This window comes from Narcine bancroftii, chromosome 9, assembly GCF_036971445.1.
Source record: "Narcine bancroftii isolate sNarBan1 chromosome 9, sNarBan1.hap1, whole genome shotgun sequence".
NCBI lineage: Eukaryota > Metazoa > Chordata > Chondrichthyes > Torpediniformes > Narcinidae > Narcine > Narcine bancroftii.
In genome coordinates, this window is record NC_091477.1 from 69859849 (window position 1) to 69882548 (window position 22700).

General features: G+C 47.0%; 1 protein-coding gene across 1 annotated transcript in view; it reads right to left on the minus strand.

The window, feature by feature from the left end:
• Window positions 1–13585, minus strand: part of LOC138743570 (cilium assembly protein DZIP1L-like) — a 149412-nt gene extending 135827 nt beyond the window's left edge. The window contains 3 exon segments of the mRNA XM_069899075.1: window positions 4030–4114; window positions 12347–12931; window positions 13490–13585. Coding sequence (XP_069755176.1) covers window positions 4030–4114; window positions 12347–12931; window positions 13490–13585 — 766 coding nt within the window.
• Window positions 13586–22700: the final 9115 nt, after the last annotated feature.

A 22700-nucleotide genomic window follows, 5' to 3' on the forward strand; every position in this document is an offset into this window, starting at 1 on the left:
CACGGGTTACCATCGTTTTGGGCCTGAGCCTTTATTGGGAATTTCAACAGTGCAGATCTTCTGGTGGTCCCGGAGTAGGTGATGGTTAAGTCATTAGCGGGAAGTTCACAAGCCTGATGGCTGTTGGAAAGGGATATGATTGTGCTGGAGAGGGTGCACTGAAGATTCACCAGCTTTCTGCCTGGGATGGAGAACTTCAGTTATGAGGAGACTCTTGGTAGGCTAGGGCAAATTTTATTTAGGAGAAGAGGCCGGGGGGGGGGGTGGGGGGGGCGTGACATGATAACATTGAGGGGGATAGATAGATAGAGGCAGAGAGATAGTTAAAAAAAACTCCCATGGTGGAGGTGTTGAGAGGCATAGGTTTCTGGTGAGAGTGCTGGGCAGAAACTTTTTCAGGTTGGAGTCTGGAATGTGGCTGCCTAAAGAAGCATTGAAGGCAGATCACTTAAGAATCAGGTGCCTGCATCACTGAGGGATAAAAGGCTACCAATCTAACAGAAAGAGATAAGTAGTATTAATACAGAAAGGTACAACAGCTAGCATGGACGTGGAAGGCCAATGGCCTGTTTCTCTGTTCATTGATTATGTCTGACCAGATTCACGAAAGCATTAATTCACTGTTTAACAAAGTGAATCACAAATGAATTGGGATGCTGAAAAGCTAACGTCTTGAAAATTGATTGGCTTGGCATGGTAGGTGCCGACCTCCCATTCGCTGCAGATATCCATGTGAGGTACTGCCTCAAGCTATCACCCTGGTCACAACCTCTTCTCACTGTGACCTTTGGGTAGAAGGTACAGAAGCCTGAAGCTCAGCTCCTCTAGGTCTTTCCAACAGCCATCTGACTCTTGAACCTCCCCTTGTGACACTAATCGGGGACTGCTCTGACACCACAAAAGGACTTTTTTATTGCATGAGGATAACTGTGAATATTTATTGTATTGCCCTCTTTTTAAATCAATTATGTATATACCATTGTAGTTTTCATTCCTTTCCTTTGAATTTTTTAAAAAATGTTTTAATTTTGACATTCAGCACAGTAACAGGCCATTACAGCCCACAAGTCCATGCCACCTAATTACACCCAATTAACCTACACCCCTGGTATGTTTTGAATGGTGGGAGGAAACAGAGCTCCCGGGGTAAACCCACAGAGACATGGAGAGAACATACAAACTCCTTACAGACAGTGTGGCATTTGAACCCAAGTTGCTGGCACCTTAAAGGCATTACACCAACCATGCCACCTATTTGATTTAAGTTGATCAATGCAATGAGTGAAAACAAACATACAAATGCCTTTTCTTCATATTTACTGCTCCAGATGCCATTCTGCTTATCAACTCTCTGCTAGCTCTCACAGCAATGCCATCAGTCCCATTCCTCACACCTGCCCACTTTCACCCCTCTGAGTTTCCCACCAGACACTTACACTTTGGGGTAATTTTTACAGCAGTTACTTAACCAATCCACCTTTGCATGCACTAGGAAACCAGAGCACCCAGGGAAAATCCACACGGACACAGAAGATCGAAGCAGACAGCACCAGTGTTCAGGTTTGAACAGAACCACTGTGCCATCTAGTGGTGGGGAACTTGGCACTTGCCACAGACTGCTTGCTTAGTTTCTGCTCATTATACGAAACCCCTGCAGAAAGCACATCGACTAAGTTAACTGATTCAAAGCGAAGGAAGATAAACTTGATTTAACCCAATTCTCATTTACTCTCAGCCTGTTTCAGATAAGCAGATGTTAGTGAAACAATGGCTGTTTGTAGGATTTTGTTAGTCACACTCTGCATGAAATAGTCCAAAATGTGGCACATAAATCAGTAATATCCCATAATTAATCCTTGACTGATGCCAATACTGGACAGAATGGTGGCTGGACTCAAGATGGGGAGAATATTTATAACAGAAACTTGATTCTTGACTTCTTATGACACATTCTTATATTGCCACATGGAAGGCCAATCAGCCCATCTACCACCTTCTTCTCATGCCTCCAAAGTAATCACATGTCTCTGGAGGTTTCCTTTCCATTTCCCTTTGAGAACTGGTCTCCTCCACAAGAATTGCAGGAAACAGCACATTCCACAGAATGATCGTCTGATTCCCGCTCGCCTTTATTGATCATGATTCAAATTACATGCAGAATGAATGCCGAATGATCTGAGGGGTAATTCCAGAATGTTAAAGAGATCAATTAAAAACTTGATAAATGGAGTCAGAGAATCATACCACACGGAAACAGGAGCTTTGGAACAAGTTCCCGCTGACCATCAATTTGCACTGATCCCTTTTCTTTTCCCCATATTCCTATCAACTCGCTCCAGATTCTACTACTCACCAGCACCTGGGGTCAATTAACCCCCCCGACCCCCACATTTGAGGGATTATGGGGGGAAGGGGGGAAACAGGAACACCTGAACCAAAACCCATGCAGTCACAGGGAGAATCTGCAGCCTCCACACAGACAGCACCAAAGGTTCGAATCGAACCGAGTTCCTTGGGTTGTGAGGAGGAGAATCCTTAAAGACAAGGTGCAAATGCAAGAGCATGCTTATGTGATCGCTATCACGTAGTGCATAAGGCCATGGACAGACATGTACTATCCAACCAAGACCACCCGTAAATTGGAGGAACAACAGCTGATTTTCCGTCTGGGCGCTCTCCAGCCAGATGGCATTGACGTCAAATTTTCAGGTTTGTGCTCACCTGCTCTCCTCTTCCCCCTCCCATTTCCCTGTCCTGTTCTCCTCCCTCCCTCCTTCCCTTCCCCTGTCCTGTTCTCCTCCCTCCCTTCTCCACCCATCACCTCCTGCTTTTGTGCCCACATCTCCTCCCTACTCTTGTGCTCAGACAGTTTTTAAACAAGGGAGTTTAACAAATCCCTTTGTAGAAAACACACATTCTCCTACTCCCCGCTTTCCATCTCCTCTTCACAAATGTTTCATCAAATTCATCAACTCTTCACAAAGCTACTTTCTAATTAAGTAATTAATATCATTCAGAGAATTCAATCATTGTCTCCTCAATTATAAGCTCCAGTAACTTCCTGAGAGCAGAGAGAATGAGAGAATCAGCTCAACTTGCCCATGCAAGCCAAAATTTCCCACCCACCTGCATTTGCCCCATTACCCTCTAAACCCCATCCTACTTATGTATCCATCTAAATTAGAGGTTTTCAAACCTTTTTCTTTCCACTCACATTCCACCTTAAGTAATCACTATGCCATTGGTGCTCTGTGATTAGTAAGGGATTGTTTAAGGTGGGACGTGAGTGGGAAGGGAAGGTTGAGAATCACTGCTCTAGACCCAATTGTTACGAAAATATTTTGCTTGAGAAAAATCGTCATTGGCCGATTTCCTTTCGAGTTTTGAAACCGTGCACAAAACGAGTCAATAAGGTATGATTAAAACAGTGGTTTTCAAACTTTTTCTTTCCACTCACATCCCACCTTAAGAAATCCCTTACTAATCACAAAGCACCTATGGCATAGGGAATACTTAAAGTGCTATGTAAGTGGAAAGAAAAGAGATTAGAAATCACTGCTTTAGACGAAGATTCATAGATCTGAAACAAGAAGTGCTTCTCCTTCCACAGATGCTGCCTGACCTGCCACATGTTTCCAGTGTTTCTTCTTTCTATTGGTGTGAATGGATGGTCAATGGTCAACATAGATGTGATGGGCTAAAGGGCCTGTATCCACACCACACAACTCAATAACTGCCCTCTAGTCTGCTGTAGTCCTGCATTTCAGTACATTTGTCCAGTTTGCCATGGGCATTCTCATACACTCCTGGTTTAGACAACTAAATTAAATTTTACCAGTCTCGTCAACTTTCACGAAGAAAGAACATGACAGTTCACCCAACTGAATTTCAACAAGGAAATAATAAGCAAAAATAAATACTGAGGTGAATGCAAAAAAAAAAATTCTGACTCCTGAAGGACAGACAACCTTTGCTTTCTCAGAGCCTGATGATACCAGCATATTTGCCAAGATAACAAGAGCCTCTCACCGGCTTGTGTGATCTCTGGGTGACGCCTCTCGACATGTCCTTGCAGGAAAGAATAGTTCACGAATGCCTTGTCACAGAGCTTGCACTGCAAAAAAAATATAGAATCAATCCCCTGGAAACTGAGAGATCCCAGGCAAATTAATCAATTGGAATTTATGAATCAAGTCCTACTATCTGCACATTTATTATTATGCTCAATAACAATGGAACCATTTTCATATTTCGACATTCACTTACAAATAGAGGTTATTAAACACATCACCTGTCCTGGTTCACAGAGCAATCCTATACCCCCATCAATTCCTTACTCTACCCATCTCCCCATCTACTGCCACCAGAATTTACTACTCACCCACACACACTATGGACAGCTTAAAGAGTCCAATTAACTAAACAACCCTTTGGGGATATGGGAGGTACCCCACAGTCAATTGCAGAAGGTGCAAACTCCACATAGACAGCACAGTAGTGTATCATTTCACACTAGTCCTACACTAATCCCATTTCACAACCTGACCCACCCCACTTCCACACACAATCTGACATGTCACCAAGGTCAGAATTAAACCTGGTTCTCATTGTGTGTGCTGCATTGAGACTAAAGATGTCGAATCAACCCCACCACCCTCCCTCCCCTCTCCCCCCCGTCAGTTATACCAATCCCATTTCATTCCCATCGACTCCTCCTACATTCGACTACACACACACACAAAGGGATCATTTACAGCAGCCCATCATTATCCCTGACATGTGGGAGGAAACTGGAGCACCCAGAGGGGCATCCAGTTGGTCACAGGGAGAACGTGTAGATGCCACACAGACAAGACTAAACCCAGGACAATGGCACCATGAGGCAGTGACTCCACCAGCTGTGGGAACCAAGTGTGAACATCAGGGATTTCCAGCTCAGACACAACAAGCTCAAATCCAAAGCCCAGCTCCCTACTCATCTCAATGTGCTTCAGTAAACACCACCAGCCATCTCTTCATGATAATGACGAGCTTACTGCCATACACATTTGACAATGTACTCATGATCCGTAATTTTTACATGCTGCAGCCAAACAGGTGCTTCTGTGAAATAATAAACTGCATTACATGAAATTACACCAGTACAGAAAGCGATAATAAATATAAAAGATAATAAATATTCACATTTAGAGTGGAAAAAAAATGTTGTGTTTCAATGATGCAGACAGGCCTTTTTTATGCTATCAGAGTAGTTTCCTTTTAGGGTTATAAGGGGAGGTTCAAGAGCTGGATAAGTGTTAGGAAGGAACTGTCCTTGAACAGAGAAGTGCTGGTCTTCAGGCCTCTGTACCTTCTGCTCATATGTGGCAGAAGATAGAGGTGGTGACCAGAGTGTTGGGGATCCTTGATGACGTTGGCTGACTTCTTGAGGTAGTGCCTCGCGTCGATATACGCAATGGATAGGAGATCGGAGCTTGTGATGACCTGGCTATGTTCGCGATGTTTCACATCCTTGTGCATTCCTGGGCACTCAAATTCCAAAACCAGGCTGTGATGCAACTTGTCAGTATACTTTCTACAGTGCACCTGCAGAAATTCGACAAGAGTATTTGACAACATGCCCAATCTCCTCAGGCACTTTAGAAAGAAGAGGTGTTAGTGTGTCTTCTTCAAGGTTGCCTTGATGTGATGATTCCAGAAAAGGTCCTCCGATACATGGACTCTCAGGTACTTGAAAGCACTAACTGTCCCATCGACACAGACAGCTGCAGAGTTTAGACTGAATTGATAGCTGACACAAAATAAAAGTTGGATTGAATGCTCAAACTCATTTGGTGCCAGGATTTGCATGTTAGAAACATTCACACACACCCAAAGATTAATTTGGTTAACTGCTTTGTTTGAAGTCTTTTAATTCCACAAAGGCTTTGCTTCGACACATCCAAATTAAGAGAATTCACTTCATGTTTTTCCCACTGCATAAGGATTAAATTTTGGACTGGATTTGTGTCAGATAAGGCACTTATATCCAGGAATTGTGAAATCTGTGTTGTTTGTTCAAAAACTGTACCATCTAATCAAGTTTTTTTTGGTGTTCTCAATTGCTTCAAAAATGTACTTGGAAGGGGGTTCCCTTCATTCCTTCTGAATTTGAACAATTACAGGGCTGATACTTCAATTTTACAAGCTCCCGTTTTAGCAAAATGGGATTATCACTGTAAGGGATAGTATAGACAGGTGGAGCTGAATGGTCATACTTAACATTTAACATTTCACACAAGCACCAAACACAAGTCACAGCCCAGCGACAATTTGATACATTGGAAGAACTGAGGGAAGGTTTGTCACAGCCTGTTCTAGATTCAATAGATTTGCAAAGACTGATTTTGCAAGTAAGAACCAACCGTCTGACGGCTGAAGAGAAAACAGCTCTTGTAGAATTCTGAGCAAACCGGGCTCTGGGAATGACAGGGCCTTTTCCATGGATTGACCTGTGCCAGGAGGGTCTTTTGGGAAGCAAAGTGCTTCATTTTAAGTGTGACTAGCAGTGAAGTTACTTGGAGAGACCAGTGCCAGCGTCTTGGAAGCTTCGTGGAGGCCGCCCAGTTCAAATCTTGCCTACAGAAGGATCAGGAGCTTGTATGGATGGACATTTCTTCAAAGGCACTGCAAGGAGAAGTTGCAAGTCTGCAGCAGCCACAACTCCAGTCTTCCCATCAGTTCAACATTAATTGTGGGCACCAGATTTCAAAGGCCTACACTTAACCATATAACCATTTACGGAGCGGAAACAGGCCATGTTGGCCTTTCGAGTCCGCACCGGGTCACTGATTTTGTGCGCCCTCTTCAGGCATTGGTCCCGGTAGATCTTCATTCAATAACGATCTTAAGGTGAGAGAAACAAGGCCCAACCCCAACATGTACGTGAAATCATGGAGGAAGGAGAAACCACAAATCTCAACTGGCTAACTGGAAACATCTGGGTTTTAAGCTAGCAATCAAAGGAAGGAAAGTGGATGGGTGGGATTCAAAAACCAAGGCCCTTGTCAGAATTTACAAGATCCATGGAATCTAACTTCACACACTGCCTGGAGCAAATCAAGCCAAAAATGACAGATAAAGTTTCAACACTGAATTTGAAAGACTGAACTTTGAAGTAACTTTCTAGATTTTGGCCTGGACTGTAACACACACACACACACACACACACACACACACACACACACACACACACACACACACACACACACACCACACACACACACACACACACGACACCTGCGCATAGATTTAGCGTTAAGGATAGTTTAAAAGCTAAGATGATGGTTGAAGAATTAGAAATAAAATTTGTGTTTTTAAATTAAACACTGTCTGGTTCATTGTCTATTGCTGCTCGTTACGTGCTGTTTATAACAAATTGCATATCAAGAACCACGCTCTCCCTCAGGAAGAATTGCGTTTGTGTTTTCAGGCTGCTTTCTTTAAACTAAGGGACATACAATAAGCAGCCGATGCTGTAGTCTGGAGCCAAAAAAAAAAGAGGATTTCAGCATTCCCCCAGCAGACTGTTCCTTTCTTTAAACCAAGATGGGTCAGTCACAAACTCACCAATCTTACTTATCCAATCACTATTCCATAAGACCATTACTAATCACCAGGAAAGCCAAGCCATGCATCAATGCTAGTCCATCTCGGAAGCTGTCCCGCTGCCAGCAGGATGCTGTGCAAAACTCACCTTGTAAAAGGCTATTATACCTTGCCCTACATGTGCAGCATGGAGCACACCCTTCGGCCCAACTAATCCAGGCCAACCAAGCTGGCATTCTGAGCCAGACCCATTTGCCAGCATTTGGGCCATATCCCTTCTAAGCACTAGCTATCCCTTCTAGATCTATGTATCTATCCAAACATCTTATGAACATTGTAATTGTACCCACTTCTAAACCTAGTGGATATTTTAAGGTGCAATCAGCAGAAAATCAACCAGTTTCCCATTTTTTTCCCCCATTTCTTCCTGTGTTACAGATGTAGCTTTAAGCATCCAAGGATGGTACTACATAGGGGAAGCTTGCTGGGTCTAGTTTCTCCCAATTCTCAAATGTTTCATTTGCTTTTGCTGGCTCCGACCCCTGATTTCATAGCAAAAGTTGAACAAAAATCGCCCAATTATATGTCATGATTCAACATAGTTTTTGCTCTTCGTGTCAAAAACTAGAAACAAGATAACATAATCCAGGTGAAAGTCTCAGAGGTGCACTGAGAGCCTCCACTCTCCATCCTGTCCCCTCTCCTTTCACATAGCCATCCCTGTTTGCAGATGTGCCCTCCCTCCCTTATCCACCTATTACCTCCTGACTGTGGCATCCCCACCACCATTTTGTTCGGGTACCTGCCTACATTTTGTCATACCTTGAAGAAGATCTCAGGCCAAAACCTTGGTTATGTATCTTTGCTAAATATATATATAAATATCTATATCTATATATAGACTGTTTGACCTGCTGAGTTTCTCCAGTATTGTGTTTTTACTTCAACCACGGTGTCTGCAGACTTTCATGGTTAACTACTGAGAGAGTGTTGTAATCCCGTAGAAGCTGCCTACCAGAGGAGGTAAACCAAGATGGTGGGTGGACTGGGCAAGTTTCCTTAGACACCAAATTAATGTCTCTTCTTCAAGAAACACAAAATCAGTTCATTAGCATCCCTGTTAATGAGAGGTTGCAGTCCATAACTTAAGCTTGGAGCATATTGAAGTTGCAAACATTCTTTAGAGACAATAGTCTTTTTTTTAAATCAATCACTCTGAAATAGTACTTTTAAGTGAAACCATACATGGAAAGATTGTCCAAAAAAGCATTAATAAAAACTGGCTGCTAATGTGGAAACCAAATCAAGCAAAATTACAGGACAAAATTGTTATTTCACTAATCTGAAATAAAGCATGGCAGACAAGAAATTGATTAAACTTTCTGAAAAAGACTGGGGCTGCTGGAAGTCTGAAATAGAAACACTCAGGAAACGCTCGTGAGAAGAGAAACAAAGCAAAGGTTTCAGGTGCAAGTTCCAATGAAGAGCCTCTGACCCAAAACGTCGACTGCTTCTAATTCCACAAACACTATTTCAAATGAACTTCTGTCAGGTATGGGCAACATGAGAATGAAATTAATCCTGCCAATTTTCCCTCTGAACAGCTTTGGCCATATCTGTAATGAATATTCATCTTGTCTAAATGGAGAAATGTTGCAGACGAGCAAGGTGCAGAGGGTCCCAGTATTCCTCTGAACAAATCACAAGAGGTTCGAAAGAAGCTTTGACCTCATCTTGACATTTCAGAGGAGCTCAATTGAGAGTGTCCTGCCTGGCTGCATCATTGTGTGGTACAGTTGGTGCAAAGCATCAGATCAGAAGTCTAAACAGAGGATCATTAAAACAGCTGAGAAGATCATCAGGGTCCTCCCTTTCCTCTACTGATGACATTTACTGGGAGTGCTGGTCTAAAGAACTATTGAAGATCGTTTCCATTCAGCGCACAGTATCTTTAACCACTACCATCAAAGAGGTGGTACAGGAGCATCAAAATCAGGACTGCCAGGCTGGGGAATAACTTCTTCCCTCAGGCTGTGAGACTGATAAACAGTATCCCATAACCATGTAAATCATCCCAAATATTCACTCTGATTATGTATTGTGTGTCCTGGAGAGACACTGTTTTGTCTGGTTGTATATGTACAATCAAATGAGAATAAACTTGAAATTAAATGAAGTGGAGGGGAGTCACGTGATGGAGTAGTGGCCGGACGGTGAACTCCAGCCCTCTCCAGAAAAGTCGGGAAAAACAAAGGAAAACACAAAGGCACAGAAATAAAAGTTACAGAAAAGTGAGTATAAAAGTGGAAAGAAGATGGCGACAAAAAAAGAAAAATCAAAATCAACAGTAAGAAGAGAGGAAGAGAAGACAACGGAGGAAAAAGGTGAAGGCCTTACCTGTCCGAAGAGGCCCGCTGCGGAGAGAGAAACCCGCTCCCTCAGGTCGGTAAATAATGGACTACAAAAATGGCTCGCTGAGCCGAGTAAAAGTGCGCAACCGCGCATGAAAAAAAACACACCGACGGGAGGGGTGACCAGCTGGGGAGTAGATCTCCACAGCTGGCAATGACAGCTGCAGAACACCTGCAGCAAGAAGAGACCACAGAAGACAATAGAAACAAGAAAGAAGAGAAGGAAAGGGCAACAAAGAAACAACAGATGGCCAACCCAGAGGAAGAAGAAGTGGAAGAGGAAGAGTACAGTGAAATAGAAGAAGAAAAGAAAGGCAAGATAAAGGAGGTACTTTCTCTTATTAAGGGATACATGGAGTCATTTAAAGAATGGCAAACACAGGAATTTAATGATTTAAGAAAAAGAATAAACAACACAGAAGAGAAAATGAATAAAATAGATATGACCTTAACAGAAATGGGAAAGAAAATGGACAAGATGGAAGAGCGGGCAGTAGCAGCAGAAATGGAGGTAGAAAACTTAAAAAAGAAATTGGAGGAATCTAATAAAAAAACTAAAGAGACACAAGAACTACTAGCTCAAAAAATAGATACAATTGAAAATTATAACAGAAGAAATAACATAAAGATAGTGGGCCTTAAGGAAAACGAAGAAGGCAAGAATATGAGGGAGTTTATAAAAGAGTGGATCCCTAAGACCCTAGGATGTCCAGAACTACAGCAAGAAATGGAAATAGAAAGGGCACATAGAGTATTGGCCTCTAAACCACAACCACAACAAAAACCAAGATCTATTGTAGTAAAATTCCTAAGATATACTACAAGAGAAAAGGTACTGGAGAAGACAATGGAAAAAGTAAGAGAGGGCAACAAGCCACTGGAGTATAAAGGGCAAAAAATCTTCATTTATCCAGATATAAGTTTTGAACTCCTAAAGAAGAGAAAAGAGTTCAATGCAGCAAAGGCGATTTTATGGAAGAAAGGGTATAAATTTATACTAAAGCATCCAGCGGTATTGAAAATATTTATTCACTGTATATGTGTGAAAAAGAAATAGTGTATATCATGGCTAATGTGATTGATGGTGTGAAAAATAAAAAAATTTAAAAAATAAAAAAAAAAGAAATTAAATGAAGTGGATAGGAAGGGAACTGCCATAGTGGTCTTTAGAGCAAGAGGGCAGGTAAAGGTTCCATTATTGACACATAATACTACATTCAGAATGTAACATGCATGAAATTGTTTAACTTTTGTCTCTCGTAAGGCAGACAGAGAATTGCCACTTTGTCCAGTGCCCTTCACAGAAACCTACAGCACCTGGTGTTCCAAGGTGGTCTCTCCTCCATGTACTTACCAGTCTTGGCCCTGCTTACCTTCTGAGGTCAGACAATCCCAGGCATATTCAGACATTAGGTGCTATTAGGTGTTTAGAAACATGGAGATCCTTATTACTGTCAAACAGCATACTGGCAAGGGAACACCTACACATCTGTATAGTTCTGCCCCTTTATTTAAGGAAGGAAATATCGGTACTGAAGACAGTCTCCCAAATGATAGTCACTTGAGATGAGGCAGTTGTCTTATCACAAGTGGCTAAAGTAATCTATATCCTTTTTAAAGAATCATGTTACTGAAATATCCAAGATCCTTGAAGAAGTCCTGGCCCAAAACATCGACTGTCTATCGCTTTCCACGGACGCTGCCTGACCCACTGAGTTCCTCCAACAGTGTGTGAAGATCCTCAGCAGATCAGGTCAGAGTAAACAGCAAGAAGTTTCCACTTGCTGGAGGGTCTTGAAGGAAACTGCACGATTAGAAGATTGGGGCATAGCGATTTAAAACTATGGGGTGCAGGAATTCCTTCTTACAGCAGACAGTGAATCTGTGTAATTCTCCACCTTGGAGAGTGCTGGATGGAGGATCATTGGGGCATTTAAAGGGGAAGCAGATACATTTTTAAAAGTTCAGGAAACATAGGACTGTAGCGAATCAGAACAGGAGAGGAGGTCTGGGCAGTCATCTGTCACGATCACACTGAATGCCAGGACAAACTTAAGGGGCCAAGAGGCCTCCTCCTGTCTTAGATTCCTAAAGGCAGAATAAATAACAACAGAAACACAGACAGCCAATGCCAGAACCTTGAGCAAACAATGAGAAGCTGGAGGAACTCAGCGGGTCAGGTAGCATCCTTGGGGAGAAACGGTCAAGTCATCATTTTGGGTTGGCACCCTTTATTAACACTAAGACCCTTAATCTAAAATATTGAGTGACCCATTGAGTTCCTCCAGTAGCTTATTGTTTGATCAGAAAAAAGAACTGAAAAGCACTGAGACCACTAGCGCATGTACCTTGTGATAGTTATTGGCTCCTGCCTGCACTAGCAGCTGAAGAGTTGCAATCATCTTCTTGCGGCGCTTTCCCTCCTCTTTCACAGCCTTCAGCTCCTCTGTCTTCCGAGCTATTTCCAGCCTGCTCTTCTCCAGCTCTTCCAGAGCCAACTGAAGCTGCTCCTCCAGTGCCTGGATGTTGCTTGTGAAGAAGTCCTGGGAGTGGAGGAGGTATTCAGTGTTGAATTGAGCCAGCTTGAAAACCTTCAATAAGGCTGGGTCAACCGGGTTCTGGCAGCATGGACACCTCTCGGAGTCCAGGTTACAGAAGGTCACGCTCATGATGTTCTCCTGAAGGGTTGGTACATCCAGCTCTGCGGCCACCCGGTCCACATCGATGGCGTTGAATCGCCTCCAGTCTATGCTCTCACGCCTCAAACGGAACTTGAAGGCGGGCAGACCAACTGTGCTCAATGACGGGACACCCAAGCCCATCCCAACTCCCATGTACTGGCTCTGTGACGATATCATGAACTCTGCTCGCTGACAAAGTTGTGGGGGCAGTCAGTGGAGCTGAGAAGGGAAATAAACATTACAGAAGAATGGCTGCAGAAAGACAAAAGGAAACATCATTATTGAATTGTTGGGATTCTCCAATCCAGAAGGAACAAAGAGATCTTGGGTCTAGGTCCATAGATCTCTCAAAGTTGCCGCGCAGGTTGATAGGATGGTTAAGATGGCATTTGGTGTGTTGCCTTCATTAGTCAGGGGATGGAGTTCAAAAGAGCCACGAGGAAATATTGCAGCTCTATAAACCTCTGGCTAGACCACTCTTGGGAGTATTGCATTCAGTTTGGTCACCTCTTCACAGGAAGGATATAGATGCTTTGGAGAGGATGCAAAGGAGATTTAAAAGGATGTTGCCAGGATTGGAGAACATATCTTATTAAGTAAGGTTGACACAGTTGGGGCTTTTCTCTTTAGAGCAATGAAAGATGAGAGATGATTTAATAGAGGTACAGTATATAAGATTATGAAGAGCTTAGAGAGGGTGGACAGCCAGAACAGTTTTCTTGGGGCAACAGCAGCAAATACCAGAGGACATCTGTTTAAAGTGAGTGGAGGAAAGTTTAGAGGAGAAGTCAGAAGTAAGTTTCTTTACACCTGGTATGCATTGCCGGGGGTGGTGGGGGAAGCTAGTACAATGGGTACATTCAAATGACTCTTAGGCACGTGGATGTAAGAAAAATAGAGGGCCATGGGTGTGAAGTAGGGAACAGTCAGATTGTTGTGCCACAGTAGGGAACAGGTTGATGTTGTATATTTGGATTTCCAGAAAGCGTTTGATAAGGTGCCGCACAAGAGACTTATCAGTAAGTTACAGGAAAGTGGAGTCCGGGGAAGTATATTGGCCTGGATTGAAAATTGGTTGTCTGACAGGAGGCAGAGAGTCGGGATAAATGGGAGTTTTTCAGGTTGGCAGAGAGTGGTAAGTGGGGTGCCACAGGGGTCGGTGTTAGGCCCACAATGTTCATCATTTACATTGATGACTTGGAGGAGGGGACAAAATGTGGTGTAGCCAAGTTTGTGGATGACACCAAATTGAGTGGAAGAGCAAATTGTAATGAAGATGTGGAGAGTCTGCAGAGGGATATAGTTAAGCTGGATGAGTAGGCAAAGGTCTGGCAGATGGAGTACAATGTTAGTAAGTGTGAGGTTATCCACTTTGGCAAGAAAAATAAAAGAGCTGAATATTATTTAAAGGGTGAAAAAATACAGCATGCTGTTGTGCAGAGGGACTTGGGAGTGCTTGTGCATGAATCGCAAAAAGTTAGGTTGCAGATGCAGCAGGTTATTAAGAAGGCAAATGGAATGTTGGCCTTCATCGCTAGAGGACTTGAATTCAGGAGTAGGGAGGTAATGTTGCAACTGTATAAGGTACTGGTGAGACTGCACCTGGAGTACTGTGTCCAGTTCTGGTCTCCATATTTGAGGAAGAATATACTGGCTTTGGAGACGGTCCAGAGGAGGTTTACTAGGTTGATCCCTGGGATGAAGGGGTTGACTTATGATGAAAGATTAGATCGTCTAGGATTGTATTCGCTCGAGTTCAGAAAAATGAGAGGAGATCTTATGGAAACATATAGGATTATGAAGGGTATGGATAGGATAGATGTAGGAAGGTTTTTTTGAGCTGGCCGGGGAAACTAAAACGAGAGGACAGTCTCAAGATTCGGGGGAGTAGATTTAGGACAGAGATGAGGAAAAATAGTTTTTCCCAGAGAGTAGTGAATGTTTGGAATTCTCTAACCAGGGAAGTGGTTGAGGCTGCCTCATTAAACATATTTAAAATTCGGTTAGATAAATTTTTACATGATAGAGGAATTAGGGGATATGGGGAGAAGGCAGGTAGGTGGAGTTAGGTCATAAATTAGATCAGCCATGATCTTATTGAATGGCGGAGCAGGCTCGATGGGCCATTTTTGGCCTACTCCTGTTCCTACTTCCTATATTCCTATGTAAGAACTCATTTTAAAAGGCAGAAAAAGTGGAAAGAAACTCATAAAAAATCTTTTACTACATAATTTATTAAACTCAAGGTAAACAACAAATCTTTTCTTGGCCAACTCCTACCTGCTACTAGAAAATACATTTGTCTCAGAAACACAGGTATTCACCCAAGTCTAACAACATGTCAAATTAATATTTCTTATGCTGCAAATATTACACTATGTGTGCCATATATACAAGCTGCTTAGCACAGAGATGTTGGAAAAGGTCAAAGTCAGCAATAAATCCAAAGGAGGATTTGGCTTCTCTTTCACTCCCACTGGATGTCAATGGCCCGAAGACAATTCCTGACCTCCTATACTGTTCACACTTATTCTCATTTTATTTGTGAATATTTTTCCTTGCGACCTTCATTCTAATTGAGGAGGAATTGTTTTCAAAGGAAAATTGAGACTGCGAATACAAATGCACCTTTGTCTTTACTACATCTCAAATACCACACCTGGAGGAAGGGGAAGGATGAACGGATAGAGCGGCGGAATCCAGCAGGGATTCAAACATACACTGTCCAGCATTTACCATGTCTGCAGTATACCTAAAGCTGACAAACACAGTATAAGCAAAGGCGATTCCCTTGTCAGTGTGGCTGTGTTGTATCTGTTACCAACTGCTTGGAAACAAGGGAAGAAACAACATGCTTGGACACACCTAAATATTCTCTCTCAGGCTTAGAGCAATTACACTGGCAAATCTGACTGCTCAAAACTAGGGCTCAACAGGAACATTTAATCTAAATTTTGGTTTTGGAGCAAGGACCCCGTTGAGCTGTCCTCCTTGAATTGAAACTGGCATTAAGTGTGAGAACCTCCCTACTCATGCTCCTTGTATCCCTAAACCTCTTCTACGTATTCACCAGTGAACGCATCCTGTCAGGCTGTGTCACTGCGTGGGGGCGGGAACTGGTCCGCCCAAGACCACAAGAAGCTGCAGAGGGGTTGTGAATGCGGAATGTACCATCACACAAGCCCTCCCTCCCCTCCATCTATAGCTTCTGCTGCTTCAAAAAAGCAGCCAACATATTAAAGACATCCTACCCTGGCCACACTCTCTTTAGCCCCACTTCCTCCACCCCACCACCCCCCCTCCCATCAGGGAGAAGATTCACAGATTGCATCCTACCAAATTCAAGGACAGTTCCTTTCCTGCTATTAGTAGACGAACAAATCCCAAAGTAATGAAATTATGCTGTTTTTGCTCTGTACCAACTGGTCACTCTCTGCAACTGTATTTTGTACTGAATCTTATTGTGTTGTACTATATACTAGATGTCCAACTAGTCTGCTCTTAAAGCAACCATTTTGGTATCTGTGACAGTAAACTTGGTGTTTCTCTTTGAATTTAATTTTAATTCGGAGATGCATCACAGTAACGAGCCCTTCTGGCCCACAAACCCAAATACACCCAAGTGACCTGTTAATTTACAAAACCTGCTAGTCTTTGGAAGTTGGAAGGAATCTGGAGCTCTCAGACATCAGGAGAAGGCACAAATAAGAGAGGACAACCCAGATTCCCATCTGTACCGATATACAGTGAAAATCTCGGTTCTATGTGTCAGCCAGGAATTGCATAAAAAAGTCACTACTCTCCGGCACCATTTTGCATCTCAAAATTCACTGAACACGTGGTGAAGGCAAAGTGACAAGATTTACCATGTCTATGATCAAACAGGGTTTCTGCCACTTCAAAACTACAGACAAATCAGATTCATTCCAGTGGCACCCTAACATTCCTGGAGTTACTCTGTCATAGACCATGGGAGAGAATCCAGCACCGACAGTCGTTCTGTGCGCTCTGTTCTAGTGGCTTCTGTGGTCGCAGTAACTGACGTGGATACAGGGAAGTAGCTTGGGTGCTTTTCAAATTATGGATTAGCTCTGAAGAATGGGCTGAATAGGCTACATGATGAGACAGTATGGAATTCTTAACATGATCTCTGGCAGTGGAGGCACGATGAAGCTCAGAGAAACAAGGGTTCTGAATCAGAAGAGAAACAGAGGATGACAGGGCTGAAAATTCACCAAAAAAAATTTCTCTTAATCAATTTAGATCTGTTGCCAATTGTTTTAAAGTTACATCCTCATCTCTGCCCCTTTTCTCCAAAAGGCTAATGATCAAAGCAAACTCAGTGGGTCAAGGAAGTATTTTCCCCGAAGGGCTAATGATCAAAGCAGACTCAGTGGGCCAAGGGACCTACAAATCCAAGATAAATCCTTTCAGACCAGTAGGATGGGAGAAAAGAGGTCAATGCATTTCAGAGTACACAGGAAGTAATTAGCAGCTGCAATGAGCTGAGAGAAAGGGAGACTGGGCTAATGTAGCTACAACTACAAGTTGCAATACGGAAGCTATCACAAATTCCCAGATCAAATCGCATCCCTCATCCAAACCCACGCAGGGGTGGGTTGGAGGAACAGGGGGGGGTGGCTGGGGGGAGTGGGAGCTCTCTGATCAATGTGCAGAGTGGGCTAAGGCAGACTGAATATCTGCGTTAAAGAGCAACTACATCCAGTCGGCAGTCTCTCCATGGCCTGTCATCTATTCCTGTAATATGCAAACCATTTGTTCCACTTTGCAAACTGGCACTGAATTCACGCAGCTCTGGGCAGCCTTGAGAGGGCAGGTTAGGTCCTTGCAAAATATCAATCTATTGCAATTGTGATACGTATTTACAAAAAAAGAGTTTGTAATTTTTTTTAAAGTGGCCAAACTTGATCAGGCTTTGGAGCAGCTTCAATTTCTGTTGTCATGACAACAATGAAAGCTAACACTTCAGTCAGGTGGCAGAATAGGAAGGAGGATGTGAGGAGGAAGAGAGGTGGAGAGAGAGGAAGAGAGGGTGGAGAGAGAGGAGAAAATATTCCTGGTTAGAGAAGATCAAGAAAATATACAAGGCAGCAACAAACCTGTTACTAAGTGGAGGTTCAGTGCAAGTCACCAAGGCTGGACAAACAGGTCCACAGCAAATGTTGTTTGCACTGATCACTATAGTTACTCCGTGTGATCAGTCACCAATCTACCTTATCTACCAGCTTCACATTCTGGTTGGAAGGCGAATGGAAATGTTTCACTGCAACATCTGCAAAATTGCATCCTCCAATCACACACCCCAGTACAGATACCAACCCAAAGATTTCAACCCCAGGTCTGTGACCTGACTCTCATGGTGAGAATTGAAAAAGCTTTATTCTACATGCTCTCTGGACAAATCAACCGTAATGAGATACAACAATGAAACAAGAGTTAAACAGCAAAGTCGACAGACCCTGCAAATTGGAGGGCAATGTACAAAAGTGTTGGAGAAAGTCAGCAGATGGTGCAGCACCTATGGATAGTGTGCGATCCGCTGAGATTCTCCAGCACTTTCGTCATTTAACTATTAGGAATGGCAGGTTAGTGCAGTGATTAGTGCAAAGCTATTACAGTGTCGGCAACCCAGGTTAAAACCGGTACTGGCTGCAAGGAGTTTGTACATTCGTCCTGTGTCTGCGTGGTTTTCTCCAGGGGCTCTGGTTTCTGCCCACCCTTAAAATAACTTGTGGGGTTTGTAGATTAATTGGGGAATTTTGGGAGACAGGGGTTGTGGGCTGGCAGGGCCTGTTATTGTGCTGTACATCTAAATTTTTTATTGAAAAAGAGAGCAGGGTGTAGTGAAGTGGCTGCAGTCCCAGACCTAAGAAAACGTCAGCTTTCTTTTGTCACAGATGCTGTCTGACCTGCTGAGTGTTTCATGCATCTTGTGTTTTTATCCTGGGGAGGTTCTTCCCTCTCATAGACTGCTCAGTTGCAAACTGCCCAACTGTTCAATCTCCCCACAGAGCAGTGATGGTGCAGAGAAGAGATGAAGGGGAGACAGGTTGGGCGTGATGGGAAAGAGTGACAAGAAACGGGTTATGAGGGAGGTTGTGAAACGTGACAAGGAAAAGAGAAAGGTGGAGGAGACAAAAATATGTGAAAGAGGAAAACAACAGGAAAGTGCAAGGATCGTGATTCAGGAGGCAAAGGTGAGGGGGCCGAGGGGAGGGGGGGCAGGGGGGCTGGGGGCAGGGGGAGGGGGGAGGGGGAGGGGGGCAGGGGGGAGGGGGCAGGGGGCAGGGGGCAGGGGGGAGGGGGGCAGGGGGCAGGGGGGAGAAGGGGCAGGTGGATGGGGAGAGGGGCAGGTGGATGGGGGGAGGGGCAGGTGGATGGGGAGAGTGGGCAGGTGGATGGGGGAGAGGGGCAGGTGGATGGGGGAGAGGGGCAGGTGGATGGGGAGAGGGGCAGGTGGATGGGGGAGAGGGGCAGGTGGATGGGGGGAGAGGGGCAGGTGGATGGGGGAGAGGGGGCAGGTGGATGGGGGAGAGGGGCAGGTGGATGGGGGGAGAGGGGCAGGTGGATGGGGAGAGGGGCAGGTGGATGGGGGAGAGGGGCAGGTGGATGGGGGAGAGGGGCAGGTGGATGGGGGAGAGGGGCAGGTGGATGGGGGAGAGGGGCAGTGGATGGGGAGAGGGGCAGGTGGATGGGGAGAGGGGCAGGTGGATGGTGATATGGGGTGGGGGAAGTGTGGGGAATGGAAGAGGGAAAAGGGGAGGGAAGGGGAAGGGAGAAAGGGTGAGGATGGGGAGGGAGAAGAAGTGGTGAGGGATGGGAGAGGGAGAGAGAAAGAGGCAGGAGGGGAGAAGAAGGAGGGGAGAAGAAAGGGGTGAGAGAGGGAAAGAATAGAGAGGGATGGAGAAGAGAGGAGAGGAAAAAGGGGTGAGGGATGGGAGAAGAGGAGAGAGGGAGTAGGAGAGGGAAAGAAGGGGAGAGGGATGGGGAGAAGGGGAGAAGGGGGAGAGGGATGGGAGAAGCGGGAGAGGGATGGGGAGAAGCGGAGGAGAGGGATGGGAGAAGGGGAGAGGGATGGGGAGAAGGGGAGAGGGATGGGGAGAAGGGGAGAGGGATGGGGAGAAGGAAGGGGAGGGGAGAAGGAGGGGAGAAGGAGGGGGAGGGGAGGGGAGAAGGAGGGGGAGGGGAGGGGAGAAGGAGGGGGAGGGGAGGGGAGAAGGAGGGGGAGGGAGAAGGAGGGGGAGGGGAGAAGAGGTTGAGGGGAAAGGAAGAGGGATGGGGAGAAGGGGAGAGGGATGGGGAGAAGGGGGAGAGGGATGGGGAGAAGGGGGAGAGGGATGGGGGAGAAGGGTGAGAGGGATGGGGAGAAGGGGGAGAGGGATGGGGAGAAGGGGGAGAGGGATGGGGAGAAGGGGAGAGGGATGGGGAGAAGGGGGAGAGGGATGGGGAGAAGGGGGAGAGGGATGGGGAGAAGGGAGAGAGGAATGGGGAGAAGGGGGAGAGGGATGGGGAAGGGGGAGAGGGATGGGGAGAAGGGGGAGAGGGATGGGGAGAAGGGGGAGAGGATGGGGAGAAGGGGGAGAGGGATGGGGAGAAGGGAGAGGGATGGGGAGAAGGGGAGAGGGATGGGGAGAGAATGGGTGAAGGGGGAGAGGGATGGGGAGAAGGGGGTGTGGGATGGGGAGAAGGGGGAGGGATGGGAGAAGGGGTAGAGGGATGGGGTGAAGGGGGAGAGGGATGGGGAGAAGGGGAGAGGGATGGGGAGAAGGGGGAGAGGGATGGGAGAAGGGGGTGAGGGATGGGGAGAGGGGAGAGGGATGGGTGAGGAAGGGGGAGAGGGATGTGGAGAAGGGGAGAATGATGTGGAGAAGGGGAGAATGATGGGAGAAGGGGAGAGGATGGGGAGAAAGGGGAGAGGCATGCGGAGAAGGGGGAGAGCGATGGGGAGAAGGGGGAGAGGGATGGGGAGAGGGGAGAGGATGGGAGAAGGGGGAGAGGGATGGGGAGAAGGGGGAGAGGGATGGGGAGAAGGGGAGAGGGATGGGGAGAAGGGTGAGGGATGTGGAGAAGGGGAGAATGATGGGGAGAAGGGGAGAGGGATGGGGAGAAAGGGGAGAGGCATGCGGAGAAGGGGGAGAGCGATGGGGAGAAAGGGGGAGAGGGATGGGGAGAAGGGGAGAGGGATGTGGAGAAGGGGAGAGGGATGTGGAGAAGGGGAGAATGATGGGGAGAAGGGGAGAGGGATGGGGAGAAAGGGGAGAGGCATGCGGAGAAGGGGGAGAGCGATGGGAGAAGGGGGAGAGGGATGGGGAGAAGGGGGAGAGGATGGGAGAAGGGGGAGAGGGATGGGAGAAGGGGGAGAGGGTTGGGGAGAAGGGGGAGAGGGATGGGGAGAAGGGGGAGAGGGATGGGGAGAAGGGGGAGAGGGATGGGGAGAAGGGGGAGGGGATGGGGAGAGAGGGAGAGGGATGGGGAGAAGGGGGTGGAGGATGGGGAGAAGGGGAGAGGGATGGGGAGAAGGGGGAGAGGGATGGGGAGAAGGGGGAGAGGGATGGGGAGAAGGGGAGAGGGGATGGGGAGGGGGAGAGGGATGGGGAGAAGGGGGTGGAGGGATGGGGAGAGGGGAGAGGGATGGGGAGAGGGGGAGAGGGATGGGAGAAGGGGAGAGGATGGGGAGAAGGGGAGAGGGATGGGGAGAAGGGGGAGAGGGATGGAGAAGGGGGAGAGGGATGGGAGAAGGGGAGAGGGATGGGGAGAAGGGGGGAGAGGGAGTGGGGAGAAGGGGGAGAGGGATGGGGAGAGAGGAAGGATGGGGTGTGGGCGGAAGATTGAAAGTAAAGCCATTAAAGAGCGCGTCCATCGCGCAACCCGACACCTGGAGCCGCCGCCGCTGGCAACGGTTGAGCTGGTGCCGCTACCTCCGCCTGGGGCCGGGGTTCCGCTTCCAACCGTCCAAACCCTTCACCCCTCTCCCTCACTCACCGTCCGTTCCCTCGGAGCCAGAGACAGGAAGTGAGCTCAGCGTCTGGGAGAACAGGGAGAAAGATACGTGGGGTGGGTGGGGGGGGGGTGGGGAATAGGGAAGGAGGAGGGGAGAGAGGGGAGGAGAGAGAGGGGAGGAGGTGAGAGAGGGAAGGAGAGAGAGGGAAGGAGGAGAGAGAGAGGGAAGGAGGAGAGAGAGGGGAGGAGGAGGGAGAGGAAAAGAGGAGAGAGAGGGAAAGAGGGATTGAGAGGGGAGGGAGGGTTGAGGAAAGGAGAGGGGGTGAGGGAAAGAGGGGTTGGGAGAAGGAGGGGGAGGGGGAAGGAGGGGGAGGGGGAAGGAGGGGGGAGGGGAAGGAGGGGGAGGGGGAAGGAGGGGGAGGGGAGGAGGGGGAGGGGAGGGGGAAGGAGGGGGGAGGGGGAGGGGAGGGGGGAGGGGGAAGGAGGGAGGGTAGGAGGGAGGAAGGAGAGGTGTGGAGGAGTGGAGGACGGAGGGAGGACGAAGGAGGGTGGAAGGGAGGAGAGAAGAGGGTAGAGAGGAGGAGGGTAGAGGGGGAAGGAGGGAGAGAGAGGGATGGAGCGGGAAGGAGGGAGGAGAGGGAAGGAGGGAGGAGGAAAGGAGGGAGAGAGAGGGAAGGAGGGAGAGAGAGAGGGAAGGAGGGAGAGAGGGAGGAGGTTGAGTGAGGGAAGGAGGGAGCGAGGAGAGGAAGAATGTGGCGAGGGGGATGGAGAGCGGCGGAGAAGGGCGAGGGGAAGGAGGGCGAGGGGGAGGAGGAGCGAGGGGGGAGGAGGGAGCGAGGGGGAGGAGGGAGCGAGGGGGAGGGAGGGAGGAAGGGGGCGAGGAGGGAGCGGGGGAGGAGGGAATGGGGGGAGAAGGAGGGAGGGGAGGAGGGAGGGGAGGAGGGAGGGGAGGAGGGAGAGGGAGGTGAGGAGGGGGAGGGGAGGAGGGAGCGAGAGTGGGAGGGAAGGAGGGGAGAGCGAGGGGAAGGAGGGGAGAGCGAGGGAAGGAGGGGAGAGCGAA